This window comes from Brachionichthys hirsutus, chromosome 15 (genome assembly GCF_040956055.1).
Source record: "Brachionichthys hirsutus isolate HB-005 chromosome 15, CSIRO-AGI_Bhir_v1, whole genome shotgun sequence".
Lineage (NCBI taxonomy): Eukaryota > Metazoa > Chordata > Actinopteri > Lophiiformes > Brachionichthyidae > Brachionichthys > Brachionichthys hirsutus.
In genome coordinates, this window is record NC_090911.1 from 3,185,603 (window position 1) to 3,203,638 (window position 18,036).

The window sequence follows — 18,036 nt, forward strand, 5'->3', positions numbered from 1 at the left end:
AGGTTTTTGTGTTTCTGTTTGTGGAGTGAGGTTGTGGAACGGGTTGGGTGTGGAGCTCAAGCGGTGTCCAAGCATAACCCAATTTAAAAATCAGTACAAACAAATGGTTTTAATGAGATACAGTGGGGAAGAAGGGCTTTAACAATCTGGTGTTTTCATAGATGATTTATGAATTAGCTTATTTACTATTTTTATTTTCTATCTTTTGTAAATATATATGTTTGTTTACTTTATTTTCTATTTTGTAGATATATGTGATTCATTTTCTAATTATTTTATATTAAAAAAAAACGTTTATTTACTCTATTTGTTTTCTATTTTTTGTAGATATGTATTACCGGTATATGTATGTTGGGGATACGGTTCATTGCGTAGTGGAGAAGGGGTTAGTTTATATAAGCAAATGCTTCATCCTACTCCTTTTCGGACATGTTGGGTTCGTATTATTATTATTATTATGATTATTATTGACTTTGTTATTGTTATTTTGACTATTGTCATTGTTTTCGGTTTGTTTGTTTTTCTATTTACTTTCTTGTTACTAGCATGTTCGAAATAAAGCATTCATTCTTTCATTCATTCATTCATTTCCCCGGATCTAATGCAGTACCGTGAGAATGAGCGTGGAGCGCACAACACCAAATGGGACAGAAAGAAACGGAACTGACGGTTTCCCAGTAGCGGCGGATTGTTTTAGTCGACGGACAACGGACAGCTCGCTATCGGCCCGTGAAAACAAAACCGGACATGAGTTTTCATGCTAGCCAATTCAATCTTGGGCGTATTTACCGAGTCATATAGCTAAAAGCCGGTTGACGAACTTGAATCAAACGTTGAGACTTCCGTGGTGAAAATGGGAGTTCCAAAATTTTACCGATGGATATCAGAGCGCTATCCTTGTCTCAGTGAAGTTGTCAAGGAACATCAGGTATGGAAACGGGCACAAATAGCGCTAGCTTCACGGCTTGCTGCTAGCTATCAGCAGCTAGCAGGCGGGCCGTGCTACTCTCTTCCACGTAGCATAACATTATTCAATGTATTATATTTACGACTTTATACATTTTAACACAAACTACCTTACTATTTTGGTCCTCCAGCTGCAAAAAAATGCGAACATTAAACGGGTTAAAATGAATCTAACTTTGTAGATATGTCACCTCCGAATATTTTAGGTCTTTTGTTGGCGAAGAACATTCTGAACAACAATAAACCGGTTACATCAGCTAGTAAAGTATCGTTGACTCGAGGGGTTAAGGGACTGCACCTAGTTATTGTTACCAGTTATATTTACAGTCAACGAGCTTTGCGTTTTATGTGAAGTCGTAAAAAATTCAACAACGTCGTCAGGCGAATAGCTTTGGTTGGTCACAAACCTGCGTTATTTGAATGGACCGAGTTCCTCATCGGTCAGATGATATTTCTTTACTGGGTAGTTGTTACATCAGCTGGGAGTTTAAGACAGTTTTGATATGTGTACACGCACTCATTTCTGATCTGTGTTCAGTCCACAGCGCCCTCTTGTGAATTTTTAGATTTGTTGAGTTCTGCTTTTGGATGTACAATTTGTTCACATATAGCTCCCAATAATTGATTTATACAGATAATATTACAATATGTTAAATAAATCAAATAATTAACAGTCAAGCAACATCATATTTTACATATTTGTTCCCTTAACATGAATACTTGCCATTTTTGCACATTGTAACTCTGTTTTTTTACCTCCACAGATTCCCGAATTTGACAATCTCTATCTGGACATGAATGGAATTATTCACCAGTGTTCCCACCCAAATGATGAGGATGTTCACTTTCGTATATCTGAGGAAAAGATCTTTGCAGACATCTTCCATTACCTGGAGGTGCTCTTCAGGATCATCAAGCCTCGCAAGGTCTTCTTCATGGCTGTAGATGGGGTGGCACCAAGGGCAAAGATGAACCAGCAAAGAGGGCGGAGGTTCAGGTAGAGATGGATGTAGGATTACAGGAAACACGGAGGATGTCTTTCCTATATTTGAGTGTAAAGTGACGCCAAGAACAGCAAACAATTTAGATCATTGTTTTGACAGAATAAACTTCTGGGCCTTAATGTGATGTTAGTGTTTCTGTCTCACTTCGTTGAAGGGACGATTGTTATGATGGATGGATACGTCTGTACAGACAGACACAGAAGTTTAAAAGGCATTTATATGAAACAGAAATCGCAGCAAAATATAAAGAAAGGTTAAAAAGAGCAACAAAGTTATTAATATAAGTATCGTGGATTTCCTGTGGAAGATTTTTACCCTGTTGTGGATACCTTCGTCTAACCCTCACTCTCATAAGCAATTTCTCCCCACAATTTCAGTATATCAGAATCTGTTATAAAACTGAAAGAAGTCAATTAAATCTTAAAATTGAAATTGTAGAAACCAGATGATGGGTGATCAATAGCCAGAGACTGACTCTGCGCTCTTTATAACTGCATGTTTCCATCTGTCTCCGTGTGTAGGGCCGCCAAAGAGGCCGAGGAGAACATAAGAAAAGCTCTGGATAAAGGAGAGGTACTTCCCACAGAGGCTCGCTTTGACTCCAACTGTATCACTCCCGGTATGGATGCTTTCAATCGTTGCACAAGCTAACAGTGATAAATGCAGCTGCGGCAGAAAATAAAGAGGTTCAGATTCAGTTTTTTTTCAAACATAGAACAGTACTCATACTAAATTTCTCAACACATTTGGAATCACTCATGTTGAAGTTGAGGTTCTTCATATTTTCACACACCAACAATATGGAAAATCCTCTCTTTTTGTCCACTTTCACGAAGAACCTGCATCATTTATGGTTTAAAAGCAAAGCAGAGCAATCAAGGCATGTGTGTGATTTTTATATATGGCACCGGTATATATTCAAAAAGTGAAATTATGACTTAGTTGGTTTGCTTAGCTTGGGTTGCAAATTAAAAGGAAACATTGGCTGTATTCGCAGCATATATATATTTAGCTGGATCATTTCTGAACCCCAGTAACAGATATGGCATCATGTTATGGTGAGGATTTCCCCCCAGAAGGTGTGTTTTGCTTGAGTCCTGCTCGTAAGGTGTTTTGAAGTAACATGGTAGCTAGACAGTAACCTGATTTGTGAAAGGATTATAGATTTGAAGAGGCATTGTCCCGCATCTGTACTCATGTTGACCGGACTTGTAGGATCAGTATCAGGAGAGGAAAAGGTTTTGTCATCCCAAACTGAGACCCTTCTGGTTTCAGTTGTGGGATTTGTGCTCGAATTTGAAGATTAGCCAAGCCAGCTGTTCATGTTTCATGTTCAGATTATTCTGACCAAGACTTCTATTCATTTTTGATGCAACTGCATTATTTTTGATTTCTGAAAACATGAAATACTGAAATAATGTTTTCAGATCCAACACGGGATTGACAATATTTGTTGGCTTATTAGTGAGAATATTGTTATCCATTTAGCATGAAATTTTGCTGAAAGGTATTTTTAGAGCAGATAAAAGAATGCTAAAATCAATGCTCAGACAACACAACGTCTAAATATGAAGTCCTGATCACAAATGATCCACAATCATTTTCATTGGCTGATATTTTTCTTAAATGACACTGGAGTACGAGGTCCTTCGTTAGCAGCCAGCTACCATGCTGTTTCAAAATGTACAAGCCACAGCCACGCAATCCAGCAATACATCATTCATCCTGTGGGGATTGGTACCGTCTGGTAGAAGGTGTATTACCTCATCCTGCTGTGTTCTCTCTGGTCATGCTCCAATGTAAAAAATATTGGCATCTGTCTACGGTACTGTTAATCCAGCTTTATGACAAAAGCACCTTTCCAGGAATGAAAATATTTCTGTAGCAATCTCAGCGTCTACACTCTCTCCTACGAGATACGCACATTTATAAGGGTTTGCTATTAGCAAATAAACACCTAAAAGTAGCAGGAGAAAAAGCTGCTGCTCGGGACCATGATAAGCAAATGAAATAAACACAAACGTATGCATTCTATCACATTTAGTAGTCGTAATGTATAGTACCGGTACTCATATTGCACTCTTTTACTTTATTCCTATTTTTTTTGACAGTAATACAGAGATAATGAAGTGTAATGACATCACAGAGCTATAGCGGCACACACTGTAGTATATCAAGAATGTTCTAATTGTTTTAGCTGCTTCCTTTAATCCGCTAAAACGTGTCCTCTTCCAGGCACTGACTTCATGGTAAGACTCCAGGAGCAGCTCAAATATTTTGTCAATAACAAGCTCTCCACCGACAAACTGTGGCAGAATGTCAGCGTCTACCTGTCCGGTCATGAGGTGTGTGTGATCAGTTGTTTTAAAGAAGATGCCACTTGGTTTTTGGTACACCCAAAATCAATAGTGCTTGTCTTATATCTGAGTTTCTCTACCCCCCCAGACTCCAGGGGAGGGAGAACATAAGATCATGGAATTCATTCGCTCTGAGAACAGGAGGCCGGGTCACGACCCAAACACGCGGCACTGCTTGTATGGCCTGGATGCTGATCTGGTAGGATTTGTGTCAATGTATTCTGGTACTATGTATTTGCCCCAACCCTCTTTGGATGCTCACACAGTCTCACTATGCGTTTGTAGATCATGTTGGGTTTAACTAGCCATGAGCCCAACTTCTCCCTGCTCAGAGAGGAGGTCCGCTTTGGAGGAAAGAAATCCCAGAAAAGGTTCTATTCCCTGAAATTGGTTTGAATATTTATCTGTTATTTACGTCCGTCTTTTTCTCTTCTAAACTTTGCCTTTTCCTGTTTCCTCTTCTAGGATAACAGCTCCAGAAGAGACGACCTTTCATTTGCTTCATTTGTCTCTGATGAGGGAGTACATTGACTATGAGTTCTCTGTGCTCAGGGTAAGACACATGGACATTATATGGACAGCTAATAAAAAAATAAACTTGCACATTCTCATATTGATTGTAGGAAGGGCTTTTGTCTTCATGGTCTTTTAAGGCCGTCTGTATTGTGGTTGTTTGCTGATTTTCCCCAGGATAGCATTGGTTCTGACTATGATTTGGAGCGAATAATAGACGACTGGATTCTGATGGGCTTCCTGGTGGGGAATGATTTCATCCCTCACCTCCCCAATCTTCACATTAATCATGATGCTCTGCCGTTGCTGTATAAGACCTACATCAGTGTTCTGCCCAGCATAGGAGGTGAGACAGTCCCCCCCGTGGGAGCGTCAGTTACAACTCTGGCTGTGCTCCAGCACACCTCACTAGTCCGTGAACTTTGTTTTATAGTGCAATAAACTGAAGATCTGTGTTAGTACTCGAATGTAGAAATATCACTTGCGTATTTCACGTCTGCAAAAACCCTGCCTTTATACTCAGGTTACCTGAATGAGAACGGCCATCTAAATCTCCAAAACTTTGAGAAATACTTAAAGAAGCTTGCTGAGGTGAGACAACACTGTAAAGCTTTGATTTAGTCCTTCATTAATGTTATGATATTCATTTAAAATAGTGTCAAACACAATTACACTGTAGAGCAGTGGGCTGTGACCGAAGATGGGACGGCGTGATCATCTCGTCTTCGAGAAAAAGAATGAATGAATAACTTTTGTGTTTCCCTTCTATCATCTTGCCTCCAGTTTGACCGAGAACATTTCAACGAGGTGTTCGTGGACTTGAAGTGGTTTGAGAGTAAAGTTGGTAACAAGTATCTGAACGAGGCGGCAGGACTCGCAGCAGAAAAAGAAGCAGATAGCAAAAACGCCAACATGGAAGAGGTCCTCTTTTATGTCCTTTTATTAGTCACAATCGTATTTATACAGCGTAATATAAATGTTTGTGCCGCTTCTGTCCAAGTCATGTCAATTATTAATCTCTTTGTGTCTGTGTGCAGGACTCTGTCCTCTCTCTGACAGCTCTGGACTCCTCAGAAAGAGGTGCCAAAGAAGGAAAGGGACCTGCAGCCGAGGAAGAGGAAGACGACTTGTTTGAAACAGAGTTCAGGCAGTACAAGCGCACCTACTATATGACCAAGATGGATGTGGATGTGGTGTCTGAGTGAGTGTTAACCCCCCCCCCCCCGTAATGCTTTCAGATAAAATACTTGCAACAAGGGACAAAGCTGCCTCATAAAAAGATGATCATATGTGTGAGGGAACAAAATAATTTTTTTAATTCATCACAAATGTGTAATAAAACACATTACACCCGTGACCTCTGCAGGACGGAGGCGCGTAAGACCAATGTCATTTTCATATGCGGCACCTTTAATTTCTAATGATTGTAAGTGGCAACTTGTGGTCCGAGTCTTTGCCACTATATGCGGCAAACGTATTTCACACGAATGATGCATGCGTTTTCCTTCTCTTGATGACAGTGAGTTTCTAGCCAAGCAGGCGAAGTGCTATGTGGAAGGTATTCAGTGGATCCTCCACTACTATTACCACGGAGTTCAGTCCTGGAGCTGGTGAGATTAATGTCACTGTCTCTACGCTTTCATTTTTAATTTGTTTTGCTTTCCAGTGGTTAGGTCTGGTTATGGTTTATTGATGGTTATTATTCCTTGAAGTCTCTTTAATTTAAGGAAAGTAGTTTTGAGTAAGGTGATATGTTTTCCTTCCTTCTGCTTGTAAATCAGCCTTTTAACAACGAGCGTTGTTCTGTCTAGGTACTACCCCTACCGCTACGCACCCTTCCTGTCTGACATCACGAATATATCAGGGTTAAAGCTCGCCTTTGACCTTGGGACACCCTTCATGCCCTTCCAACAGCTTTTGGCCATCTTGCCTGCTGCCAGCATGAAGCTGATTCCCGAGGCTTACAGGGTAACGCTCTTATCCAACGCACACTCACATGTACATAGAATATGTGCTTAAAGGAACTGCAGAAACCGGATGTCCTCATGCTACTCTGTGAACCGTGTTTTAGAAAGTAATTGTACAGGAACCACAGTTGAGATGATAATATCATGTGTTTCCTGTTTCAGCACCTGATGACACATGAAAACTCGCCCATTATTGAGTACTTCCCTCTTGACTTTAAGACCGACCTCAATGGCAAACAACAGGAATGGGAGGCTGTGGTTCTCATTCCCTTCATAGATGAGGTAACAGACCAGAAAGTCTCAAAGCAGTATAAAGGCGGAATACTCATAAATGGTCTAACAGCCGAGGCTCTCTGTCTGTGGAACAGAGGTGCCTGCTAGCTGCCATGGAGCTCTGTAATCACGAGCTGACAAAAGAAGAGAAGGCCCGGAATCGTCACACAGAGTGCGCCGTTTACACACACCATCCTGAAGCAGACTTCACGTACGCCTCCAGCCTGCCTCAGCTGTTCCCTGACATCGTCCACTGCCATGTCAGGTAGACGCACGCAAACCAAACACGAACACACAAATCTTGATTCAGTCATCTGAGCACGGAAGTGGTGCGTTGTCTGCTGAAGAACTTGTAGCATTCAAATTTTGGGATCTGGTCGCTTGCTTCGGTGCTTTGTTGGTTGTTTCTAACCCAATAAGCATTAATATATTATTGATATCATTATCCATCCATCAGTTTTCTTTTGCGTGCCACAGGAGTTGTGACTGTCCCAGCTGGCTCTAGCGAGAGGCGGGCTACACCCTGAATGTGTCGCCAGCGCGTTGTGAAATCTTTGTTCCTGCTTTATGGAATCAGTCGTAGATTTATGGTCACAATGCTTTGGTCTGGAAATACTTTGATTTATTTCCATCTTCACGGAGTTTCCATGAAGCCTGATTATTTTGTCTGTCTGTTGCAGGAATGAAAATATCCCTGTAGATGCCTGGCATGTTCCATTGGAACACATCAGCAAACCTATTGATCGATCAGAACTGTACTTCTGTGGCTTCCCTACACTGCAACGCATAGAGCACAAGGTACGTGTGATGTTTTCTAGTATGAATATACAGTACATGTTACATACAGCGCATGCCTCGGGATTGGATCAAATGCAGAGCATGTATTTCATCATTATATATGATTGTATGTGACCTTTCTTTCTTCTTCTTCGTTTGATCGACTGATATCCTCACGTATGACTTGTGTTCCTTCATTGCACTTATAAGTAGACCTCGATGAAAGCCGCAGCTCTTTATTTTCTGTCCCCTGTCCACGGACTTGCTCTTAGTTTTATAAGAAGAAGAGTGGGGTGGTCGTGTTCCAGCAGAGCAGCAGAGGGGAGAACACCATACTGGACATCCTCCCCAGCAAAGAAGTGCCGGTGAGTTAGTTTCTTATTGCTGGTCTCATTTACTGACCCAGATCATTCATTACAGATGGAATGTATCCTTTGATATGGCAAGTCCCTTGTCCACTGACTGGCCAATCAGAGCATAGCATCTCTGATTGTGGCCTGACAAACAAACTTGTCTTCTTTCATCTTTTGCCATAGTTTCAGATTTCTTGGTTTTCTTGCTTCTCTGGTTTTGTTGATTTCGAGCTATTTTTCAGATGTATAAAGATAGTATTTGTCACCCAGAGATTATTTTCCTCCTTTAAATGAATAGATAGCTAACAGGTCAAAGCTGCTCATCCCGCTTGTCCTCTTTAGGTGTGCGACGATGTCGCTGCAGAAGTACTGGGGAAGTCAGTGTTTGTGAACTGGCCACATCTAGAAGAAGCTCTCATCATTGCAGTTTCAGATGGAGGTGTCAAGTAAGAATTGTTTATGACCTTCTGAACTGGTAGAAGTATGTTTGTGTTTGTTCAACTAGATATTAGTGGATATGTGAAACAAGAGAAATTGTAGTGTACCGGTAGCTCTATGAGGATCCCTGTAGTTTACCGTAACAGAAAACATTGTATCTGTTGATAGAAACTGAAGTGATGAGAAACTATTTTCTTTTTGCGACCCTGCGATACATACTTTTACCACTGAGGGAACAAATTGGCTTTAAAGTGCCAGGTGTTGAAACCTGCCCAGAATCTCCGAGGTTAGCATGCGAGCATGTGTCAGTGTAAGATGTGAGGCGGATACGTGGAACTAAAGCAGTTCCCCTTGAACTCCATTTACAGGTTTAGTCTCTCGGAACCACCTGGTGTCCAACAAGTACACAACAGACCATCCACTCCTCCTCCCCCCAAGGTCACCTGCCTGTCTGACAAAGAGCAGAAGGACTGGGTGAAAGATGTCCAGGGACTCACTGAACAGTAGGGAAACAACAAAACACATGTTCTTTAATCGAAATCAGCTTCAGAACATCAGCATGTCCTTTTGACTGAAGACTGACCGGCTCATGATACCTGTTGCTACCTAGAATCCCTCCTCTGCTTGATGCTTGTGTTTTTGCCTCCTTTCCTTCATCGTGATTTCTCTGTCTCCTAGTTTCTTGAAGAGGAAAGGCATCGTTGTGAACGAGACGGCAGTGCTTTTGTACGGCCAATTGCACACGGGATGGAAATATGTTCCCAAAGCCAGCGGGGAGGTGGAACTGCAGAAACAGTGGGCCAAGCAGGTCCTCCCTTTTGCCTACCAGACTGTGGTTAAGGTACATGCATGCATACGTGAGACCAAAGTTTCCAAATAGAGGTCAGTTGAGATCTATAAATGTAGGAACAACAACATTTATCTCACTTGGGGAACAATTGGGTTCTTTTTTTTACAGATTTTTGGTTCCATGTAAGGATTTGTAAGTCATGGCTCTAGTCCATGACTAGATGTTTGTAGATAATTGTTCAAGGTAAAGCCACAATGGGATATGAACATTAATGCTGTCATACTAGCTAAGCTGTTAGCCAGCCTTTCATCTATTAGCAGATCCACACTTCCTTCCCAAGAGGAAACTGCTTACAGCTGGGTCTGTGTATTACTTTGAGTAAACGCTTCAAGATTTCTTGATGTTGAATTGTTTGATTTTGGAGCGCAAGTTCTTGTGTTCTATTTTTATTTTAGAGAACAGACAACTGTAACACAGATATCTCCAAAACGATCTAGATAGATAAGGGACCTTCACGAGTTCACGTTAGGGATGACCGTATATTTGTCTGAGAAAATAGACGCCACAATGTCCCACAGAAACTATCAATCACTAGACTGCTGAGATATTTATCACATGAACCCTTAGATCAATCATGTGATCAATTTTGCTGATTGGCGACAGACAGCAGGATGAAATGTTTTATTTCATTTCATTGTCCTACCACTTTTCTGCTCTGTGAGTCACGGGGGGTTGCTGGAGCCTATCCCGGCTTGCTGTGGGCAGAGGCGGGGCACACCCCGGATGTGTTGCCAGTGCATCACGGCAAAATCATGTTTGTAGCCATTATTTGAAAGCTGGTTGGTCGGTTACAAATATTGTGATAGTTTTGACAGATGCATTTGTGTAGGCTTCATGCTAAATGATGACCCTTGCACTAATTACCTCTCTCTCTCTGTCTCCCCAAATTATTGGTTCTGTCAGGAGATCAACGCCTTCTATTCCTCTCTGACTTGTTTCAAGAGCTTAGACGAGTTCTTTCCACCCAAAACAACAGTCTTCATGGTGGGGAATCCCTGCTATGGTGCCGTGGGCGAGGTACGTGGTCAGATTTCTGCTCCAGCATGGGGAGCTGCTCAGAATGACCAGAATAACCCTGACTTAATTTTGCTCAGATCCCATAAAACTCACCCAAAGTATTGCAATGATTAGTATTCAGTCATTTATATATAATAACACAGTACTATATATTTTTTTGAACCTCTTGACTCCTCTAATGATTTAATTTAATGGTCCAGGTTTCACATGTTTTGTTTTTTAGCGTCTCATTTGACTGGAATGTCTTCACACGAGTCACCATCTTTTTTCCTCTTTTACTTAACAGGTGCAGGATTCTAGTGATGTCATCAAAGATGGCCGAGTACGAGTGATCTTCAACGTGCCGCAAGAGCCCCAGTTGGAGACCTTGATCCAGAATCAGCATGTAAGACACACACGCGGAGGAACGGCTTCATTTCACACTCAGTTTCAGTCTCATGAGTTTCCTGAGCGCCTGTGATGTATTTGTATTTCGTAGAAATATTGTGTGAATTACAGTCCTGGGTACTTTCTGGCATCTCGTCTTGGCATCACGAGCTACCTGGTGTCCCGCTTGTCCGGAAGCATTTTCATTGGCAGAGGCTCTAAGAAGAAGTAAGTGCTTTTCACTTAAAGCCAAGCTATGTTGTTTATTCACACGTTGCTATGGTCACATTGACTGACTTGTGTTCCAGAGACTTAAGTCTGTAGTGAATAAATGAAGGTCCTTCTTTTAAGCGAGCACACATACTTGCATATTTCTCTCTCTCACTCGTAAACAAATAAGAGAAAAGGCCAAGATCTCGTGGTTGGGCATAGTGTGTGGTCTCGGGCGTTTTGCAGCGAGGTTTCCTTTTTTGTTTGCAGTCCCTGTGGGGAGCAGAGGGCCAACATTGGCCTGAACCTCAAGTTCAACAAGAAGAACGAGGAGGTTCCCGGATACACCAAGAGAACTGAAAAGGAGTGGCTCTACTCTGTCGCTGTGGAAGAAGTGCTAGCAGAATACCTGGAAAGGTAAAAATAAATAATCGAATAAACTGTGAACCTCTTTAATTGGGCTTTTTTTTTTTTAATGCTATTTTTTATGCTTTCTTAGATTTTCTGAGGTTTTCACCACAGTGTCCAAGAACAGTCATGACGATGTGTTCTATGAAGATGACGTTTGGCCTGGCTTGGACCAGAATGGGTAAAGTACTCGGATTATGAGTGGCATTTATTTATTGCTTGAGCGATTACTCGGTGGTGTGTAGTTCTTGATGATCTCCTGATCTCGATGGATAGGGCGGAGAAGGTTGCTGAGATCACGGCGTGGCTGAAGAGTCACCCAGTGAGCGCCGCCAGCAGGGTGTCGTGTGAACTGCGGGTGTTGGATGCTGCAATCGTGGAGAGGATTGAGGAGGCAGTGGAGAAAACCAAGGTGACTTGGACACACAGAGACGCACCCTCAAACTACTTCACACTCCATTTATCCTCTATTTCTGTCTCACTCTCTTCTTTTAGATTAGGAAAAGTACAAAGAAGGTGCGCGTGACAGTCAAGCCTCATCTCCTCTTCAGGGTAAGTACATTTATCATGTGCATCTCATTACTGATTGCATTCTTAATTTCTTCTTGCACACTTAATTTTGAAAAACTCAAATGGCTTTAACATCTTTTCAGCCAGGCCTCATGCAGTCTATGAATTGAAGGAAATAGCTGAATGCATGCATGTGTATTGGGTATATATGAATGTTTTTTGTTTTTTTTGCCTGTAGCCCCTGGAGCAGCAGCAGGGTGTGGTTCCAGACCCGGATGCAGAGCATCACCTCTTTGACAGAGTGGTCAACATCAGGGAGAGCTTCACCGTCCCGCTGGGACTCCGAGGAACAATCATCGGCATTAAAGGAGGTGAGTTTGATTTCTTCCAGCCTCAGTGGTTAAAGGGACAGTTCAGTCTAACATAAATGAACTCATTATCTATTCATCCCCGTGACGATCGGGATGTTGCTGGGGCTGGAGGTCATGACTTAATGACTGCATTTTCAGCTTTCTGGGTGATGATCAGCTGAATGCTGTAATAAAGGAAACACACACTTTTCGTTGTGTCTGACTTTGTGCTCTCAGCGGAACGCGAGGCTGAGGTTCTCTACGAAGTTCTATTTGATGAAGAATTTGCTGGAGGTCTTAATATCAGGTGACTCCATTGATGCTGTCAAAGACATACATATTTCACCCCAAACAAGATGATTTCCGACTGTATCTTCGCTCCTTGTTTTCAGGTGCACGTCACCGCGTGGGTACCGCCTCCCCTCCTGCGCTCTCATCAACCTTTCCCATGGAGCACGCGCGGATCTCACATCCCACAAACTCACAGCCATAGTCAAACCTCAGCCCGCCACAGCCGCTAACTTCAACTCGCAGCGCCAGCTTGGCGGCTTGAATCACTCGCCACGTTCACCCTTCATACCCACACTAGTAAGATGGAGCCACAGACCGCTGATAGAATATTTAAGATCTCTCCTTTTAAAACGCTTCTTTTTCCAACTCCTTGTCTGTAGCATGACAACAAACAAGGTATGGGGAAAGCAGCCTCCCACGGCAACAGGAACTCTCCCAGTAAAGCTCTGAGTCAGAAGCAACAGGCCAAGGTAAGTTTAGGGTCGCCTGTACGCAGACACCCCTTACCTTGATGGGACCGTTTAGTTATGCTTGGTTCCTTTTCTACGCTTCTTTTCATCCAGAGTAAAGAGGAGTATGGAGATGTCTGGCAGTCTCTGCAGAACTCTGGCCCTCCTCACCAGCCTCCGGTTCACTGGCAAAATAATGTGTGTGAGAGAGAGAGAGAGAAAGATAATGAGGGAGAAAACTTGTTATATATGTATTACTTTCTCCTATTCATTACTAACATGTAAGATTAATTAAATTGTCCATGCAGGCTGGTGTATTCTACTGGAGACCATGTTTAGTCCCCCACCAAAAGGGGGTTGAATATGGTCTCCTTTACCCCCCCCCCCCCCATCTGTGTGACAGAGTAGATAGGGGCACTTTACTGGACCGCCTACCTTAACGAGAGGTCTGAAGTAAAGCTGTCTGTTTAAAGCCGTCTAGTATTTACATCAGATTTAGGAAATAAAAGATTTTATTGCATGTTAGACTTTGATCATCTCAAGAACATCACCATCAAAAAGGTGCTGCTTGGTGTTCTATCCAACCTTGTCTGTTTTTCAACTCAAGGAGAAATCATCCCAACAGTTTGGGAGCCAGTTCCCCAACAAACCGGTGAGTACACATCTGCAGTGTTCGACGATGACGATGATGATGATGATGATGCATCGGTTTCATGTAGCGCTTTTCACCACACTGCACTTGAATGATGAATCACAGACGACGTGATTTGTCAAACCAACTCGAGCCATCTGAAAGCATCAAGCTCCCGCGCAAGCTGCTGCGAGGGCGACACTCGGCACTCGTTTTAATATTCACACTTCTTCCTGTTGTCTTCCGGGGCTAATCTCGTGTCCCACCCTGTCTCTTTCTTAGGCTGTTAGTAACACGTGTTGGCAGTTGGGTCGTTAATCGGCCCGCTCCCCGATTAAGTTCAGATTCAGCACGTGCAGACTTTACCCAACCGGGAATCATGGGTAAAATCTGGCAAAGCACCTTGTAGTGCAGCAATAAAGAATCCGCCAAAGGATTCCGGCTTAATGCAAGAGGGATCCATAAACCACGTCACAGATAGGTGTGTGTTTCTGAAGGTGTGTGCGCGCGGTGAGTTGTGTAAGAATTGTTGTTGGTTTGCGCTCATTCATAGGCCCCTGTTGGTGCCATCAGACTGTTGAAGAAAAATGAGGACATCAACTCCATTCTGCTTTCCCAGAGCTCAACCAACAAGGTAAACGCACATTCACAAGCCGACATGTTTAACCTCTCCTTATTGTTTCTGTCTGAGACTCCGACGTTCTAAATGTTGCAACCGTCTTCTGTTAAACTCGCCTCTCTACCTATTTAGACCTCGACTGACTATGAGGACTTGTTGGCCAGTCTCAAGATCTCCCAGGGTAGCCATCAGACGCCCCCCCATCCTGCCCCTCCACAAGCAGCCAGCAGCCAGTCGGATGGACCGTTGTCTCCACAGTCCTTTGCCATGGTGAGTGTCAGGCGTTTAAAATGGCGTGTGAGCAGTGTCCTCTTAGGAGAAGATATTTGACATGCTGTAAACTACAATTTAAAACAATATGGTTTTATTGGCCTCTGTGGTGTTTCTGAATTTGCTTCATTGGTGTTTACGTATGCTGTTTGTTGTTGTAGAAGGGGACATTGGTACTGAAGGAGATGCTTAAGATAGACGGCGCTGGAACAGGAAGTCCCACTTTACACGAGACGGCTAACAGCGCCACCACTGGTGGTCAGCAGCAGAGTAGAAGGAGATCCGCTAAGAAGCTCGGTAACTACCGCGCATACAGGCGAATGAACTGTCAGCAGTTACCGGCCAGACAAATTCATTGGTCAACAGCAGCAGACGTCTTTCTCCCCATTTTCTCTTTCTCCAGCAGCAAATATGAACGCCCCCCCTCACGCTGATGGAGCTTCATTAGCTTTTCCCTCATTGGCCACGTCTCCTCACCCCTCCCATACTCTGCTAACCAGTAAGGTGTCAGATCTCGGGCGGGTCTGTGTGGGGTTAGGAATGGCAGCACCCGAGTACACCTTTATAAGCAACAGACAGGTAACGGAGTAATGTTTGTTAAACATGTAAAACTTGGTTTGAAATCTTTTCAGTGTCATCTGGTGCCGCAGGAACTATGAATCATCAGGTGTGTGTGTGTGTGTGTGTGTGTGTGTGTGTGCGTGCGCGCACCCGCACCCGCACCCCGTCTCCGCAGGGTCTGGTGGTGTGTCAGGTGCGGCTGTCCAATGGCCTGATGGTTCACGGCCCACAGTGCCAATCAGAACATGATGCCAAGGAGAAAGCTGCCTTCTTCGCTCTCCAACGACTGGTACAGTCGCCTTTAGGAATGCATTGGGGGGGGATTAGAATAATTTTGTGTTAAAATAGAGGACAGATTATCTGATGAAGGATAAATGGAACTTTGTTTTGTGGATTGTTGTGACTTTTGCTCTTAAAGTGGACAAATAGGATTCATTGTGGACAAATTAATCACAGGAAATGGTGCTTATTTATTTATTTTTTGCCCTGGCTCATAAATAACTCACCTACTGGCGTCTATGACTTTATCTGAGATCAATCAGAAAGTCTGATGAGCACCTCATAGTAGACACGTGATTCCCAACTCTGGATAAAGTCTTTCTTTGTTAAACTCAGATTCTGTCCTTGAATGAACGTATTTTGGTTTAAGAAATAGAATGCCTGAATCCCATCTCAAGTATTCCAGAAGACGACGTCATCGGAGATGAAGCACAGTTTAACCAAAGTGTGTCTGTGTCCTCCTCCTCCTCCTCCTCCTCCTCCTCCTCTGAAGAGCTCACTGGGAGCAGGCTTCCCCCTCCAGGCTCCTCTATACCCCGGAGTGGGCCAGATGCCACCCCCGCCCATAGGAGCCATGACCCCTATCTTCAACCAGCAAGGTTAGCCATCCTAAATATTTAGCATCTGTTGATGTTGAGTTGAGCTCTTCTCTTTGTCTGTCTTGTATCTCCGACGTAATGAAAGCCATGTGACTGAATGAGTTGGACCCTCGTCATCCTTTTTCCTCCTCCAGGTGGCCTCCTGCTGCCTCCTCAGGGTTACGCCCCTGCCTCTCTGTGGGGAATGACGCGTCCTCCTCACCACCTCCAGAACCAACCGTTCTACGGCTCAGCTGGGACGTTCCCCGGGGCCGCCCATCACCAGCCTGCACCAGTGCTCCCCATCGGCTCACACAACCAGTTCATTCCATTACAGGTAGGCTGCACGGATGATAAAGGGCAGCGCCATAGTGCAGTGGACAGACTGTATCTGACCCCGCCTCACTAGTCCATCTAATATACCCCCCCTCACAGCTCACGGAGACTGCAGGGTTACAGCTAATGGGCCGAACAGGAGCAGAACACATTTCATATGGGTTTAAATATTTTGCTGCGTTTCTGTTTTATTGCTGTGGTGGTTTTTTTTTTTTTTTCTTCGTCATGCTAAGCTAGCTTCCTGCTCGTCCTTTGACCTCGAACAGGTGACTAAGAAGCGAGCGTCGGCCAACAAGAAGAACCAGGAAACACGGGTGTTCTACAGCGCCAGCCAAACTGCGGCCAGACACCAACTCCAGAGAGCCCAGAACCAGCCCCCCGGCCATTCGCAGGCTCGGAGCCATGAGGGCGACCAACACGCTTCAAACAGCGTGCCCTCCTCATCCGGTTCCACTCCAGCAGCAGTTCCCGCTGTGACGGCAGCCCCACACGCACATCCTCGACAAAACACCCCTTCCAAGAAGAAACAGAGGAAGTTGGCTGTCAAGTTTGAGACGGCAAAAGTGTCCGAGTGAAGAAGCTGCGAGGCGTCTTTCAGCTGCCATTAAAAGCAGCCTTTATTTTCATTCAACATTTTAGTGAAGAAAGTTTGGGGAAGAAGAGCAAACTTTTTTAATGCAAGTCCATAATACCCCCCCCCCCCCCCCCTTTTTCTTTTCTTTTCTTTTTATGACTCAAACAAACCAAGGTAGTTCCAGTGTCACCTCTTCATCCAGGTCTTCATCAGGTCACCTCATATGACTGTTCTTTTTTTCCAGTGTAAAACTGAATCCAGTGCACTGGCTAGAAGTGCTGCCGGTTTAAATCGAGAGTGGATCACATCATCGACATTAAAGGTACATTTAGAGGCGGGTTCCGACGCTTGCATGTTTGTGTATTTGGCCACAGATGCCCTTCGTCCCATCTCCACCTCTCCTTCAGACGTTACTTTGGGCGTCGCAGGAGGCGTGGAAGCACTCTGAGCCTGCGCTGGTCATACTATGCAGCTTTTCCTCGTCTTAACTTGGATGTTGGTTCTCAGCTTTGCACTGCAAGCTTTATCTGAACTCTGCATCTTTACTCTCTTTGCTTTTGCCTCGCGGCAATATTAAATGCGTCTGCGCTGGCAGGTTTGGATCAGCGGCGTCGATCAGGCCAGCGTTGAGTTTTCAGTTGCTTCCCTTTCGTGTTGGGATCGTCATTCCCATCAGCTCTGACAGACCTGTGTTGCCTTTTTTGTAATGACGTGAGACATGTATAGCAGTCTCAACGTGTACATGTACACACATTATTTTGCCAGCGCAGGGCTGTGAAACAGAAATAGATTCCGGTCAGCAAGCAGCTTGATCGGTTTTGCGTTGTCGGGCCTGAGAATGACTCCAGGAGCTGATTTCACACACTGATAGAAACGTTTTTGTTCCTGATTTCCCTTCTACTTTTAATCTGCTAAAATAAGAGCTTTGTTTGTTTAATGTAAGGCCTCACACTTTTTACAATGCAATATCTTAAATTGAAACACAAACTATCCATTTGGATTTCTTGTGAAACTGCTTCTGATGCCGCAGACGCTGAACTTGTGTTCCTGTTTTTAACGTGCCATTGTGTTATATTCATCTTGAGAGGT

At 43.7% G+C, this 18,036-nt stretch overlaps 1 protein-coding gene across 1 annotated transcript; it reads left to right on the forward strand.

Moving 5' to 3' along the window:
- The first annotated feature begins 853 nt into the window (after positions 1-853).
- On the forward strand, positions 854-16,966 carry xrn1 (5'-3' exoribonuclease 1). Its single transcript, XM_068748767.1, has 41 exons — positions 854-928; positions 1,731-1,963; positions 2,492-2,589; positions 4,206-4,315; positions 4,416-4,526; positions 4,613-4,698; positions 4,793-4,880; positions 5,018-5,186; positions 5,364-5,431; positions 5,624-5,761; positions 5,878-6,041; positions 6,361-6,450; positions 6,652-6,808; positions 6,970-7,089; positions 7,176-7,345; positions 7,761-7,878; positions 8,130-8,222; positions 8,553-8,656; positions 9,017-9,151; positions 9,327-9,489; positions 10,402-10,515; positions 10,802-10,900; positions 10,994-11,109; positions 11,362-11,508; positions 11,591-11,680; positions 11,776-11,911; positions 11,995-12,051; positions 12,248-12,380; positions 12,597-12,666; positions 12,752-12,947; positions 13,031-13,120; positions 13,214-13,297; positions 13,707-13,751; positions 14,284-14,364; positions 14,482-14,619; positions 14,781-14,916; positions 15,023-15,198; positions 15,356-15,469; positions 15,953-16,058; positions 16,193-16,374; positions 16,640-16,966. Exons 1-41 carry the CDS (start codon positions 854-856, stop codon positions 16,946-16,948), a joined length of 5,109 nt encoding a protein of 1,702 aa, XP_068604868.1. The 3' UTR covers positions 16,949-16,966.
- The last annotated feature ends 1,070 nt before the right edge of the window (positions 16,967-18,036 follow it).

Bases quoted from the DNA above. Each gene is read 5' to 3' on its own strand.
- xrn1 (XM_068748767.1), top strand. From the start codon at position 854: ATGGGAGTTCCAAAATTTTACCGATGGATATCAGAGCGCTATCCTTGT. The intron at 7,346-7,760 runs GTAGACGCACGC...TGTCTGTTGCAG, and splicing joins ATCGTCCACTGCCATGTCAG to GAATGAAAATATCCCTGTAG. The intron at 14,917-15,022 runs GTAACTACCGCG...CTCTTTCTCCAG, and splicing joins GAGATCCGCTAAGAAGCTCG to CAGCAAATATGAACGCCCCC.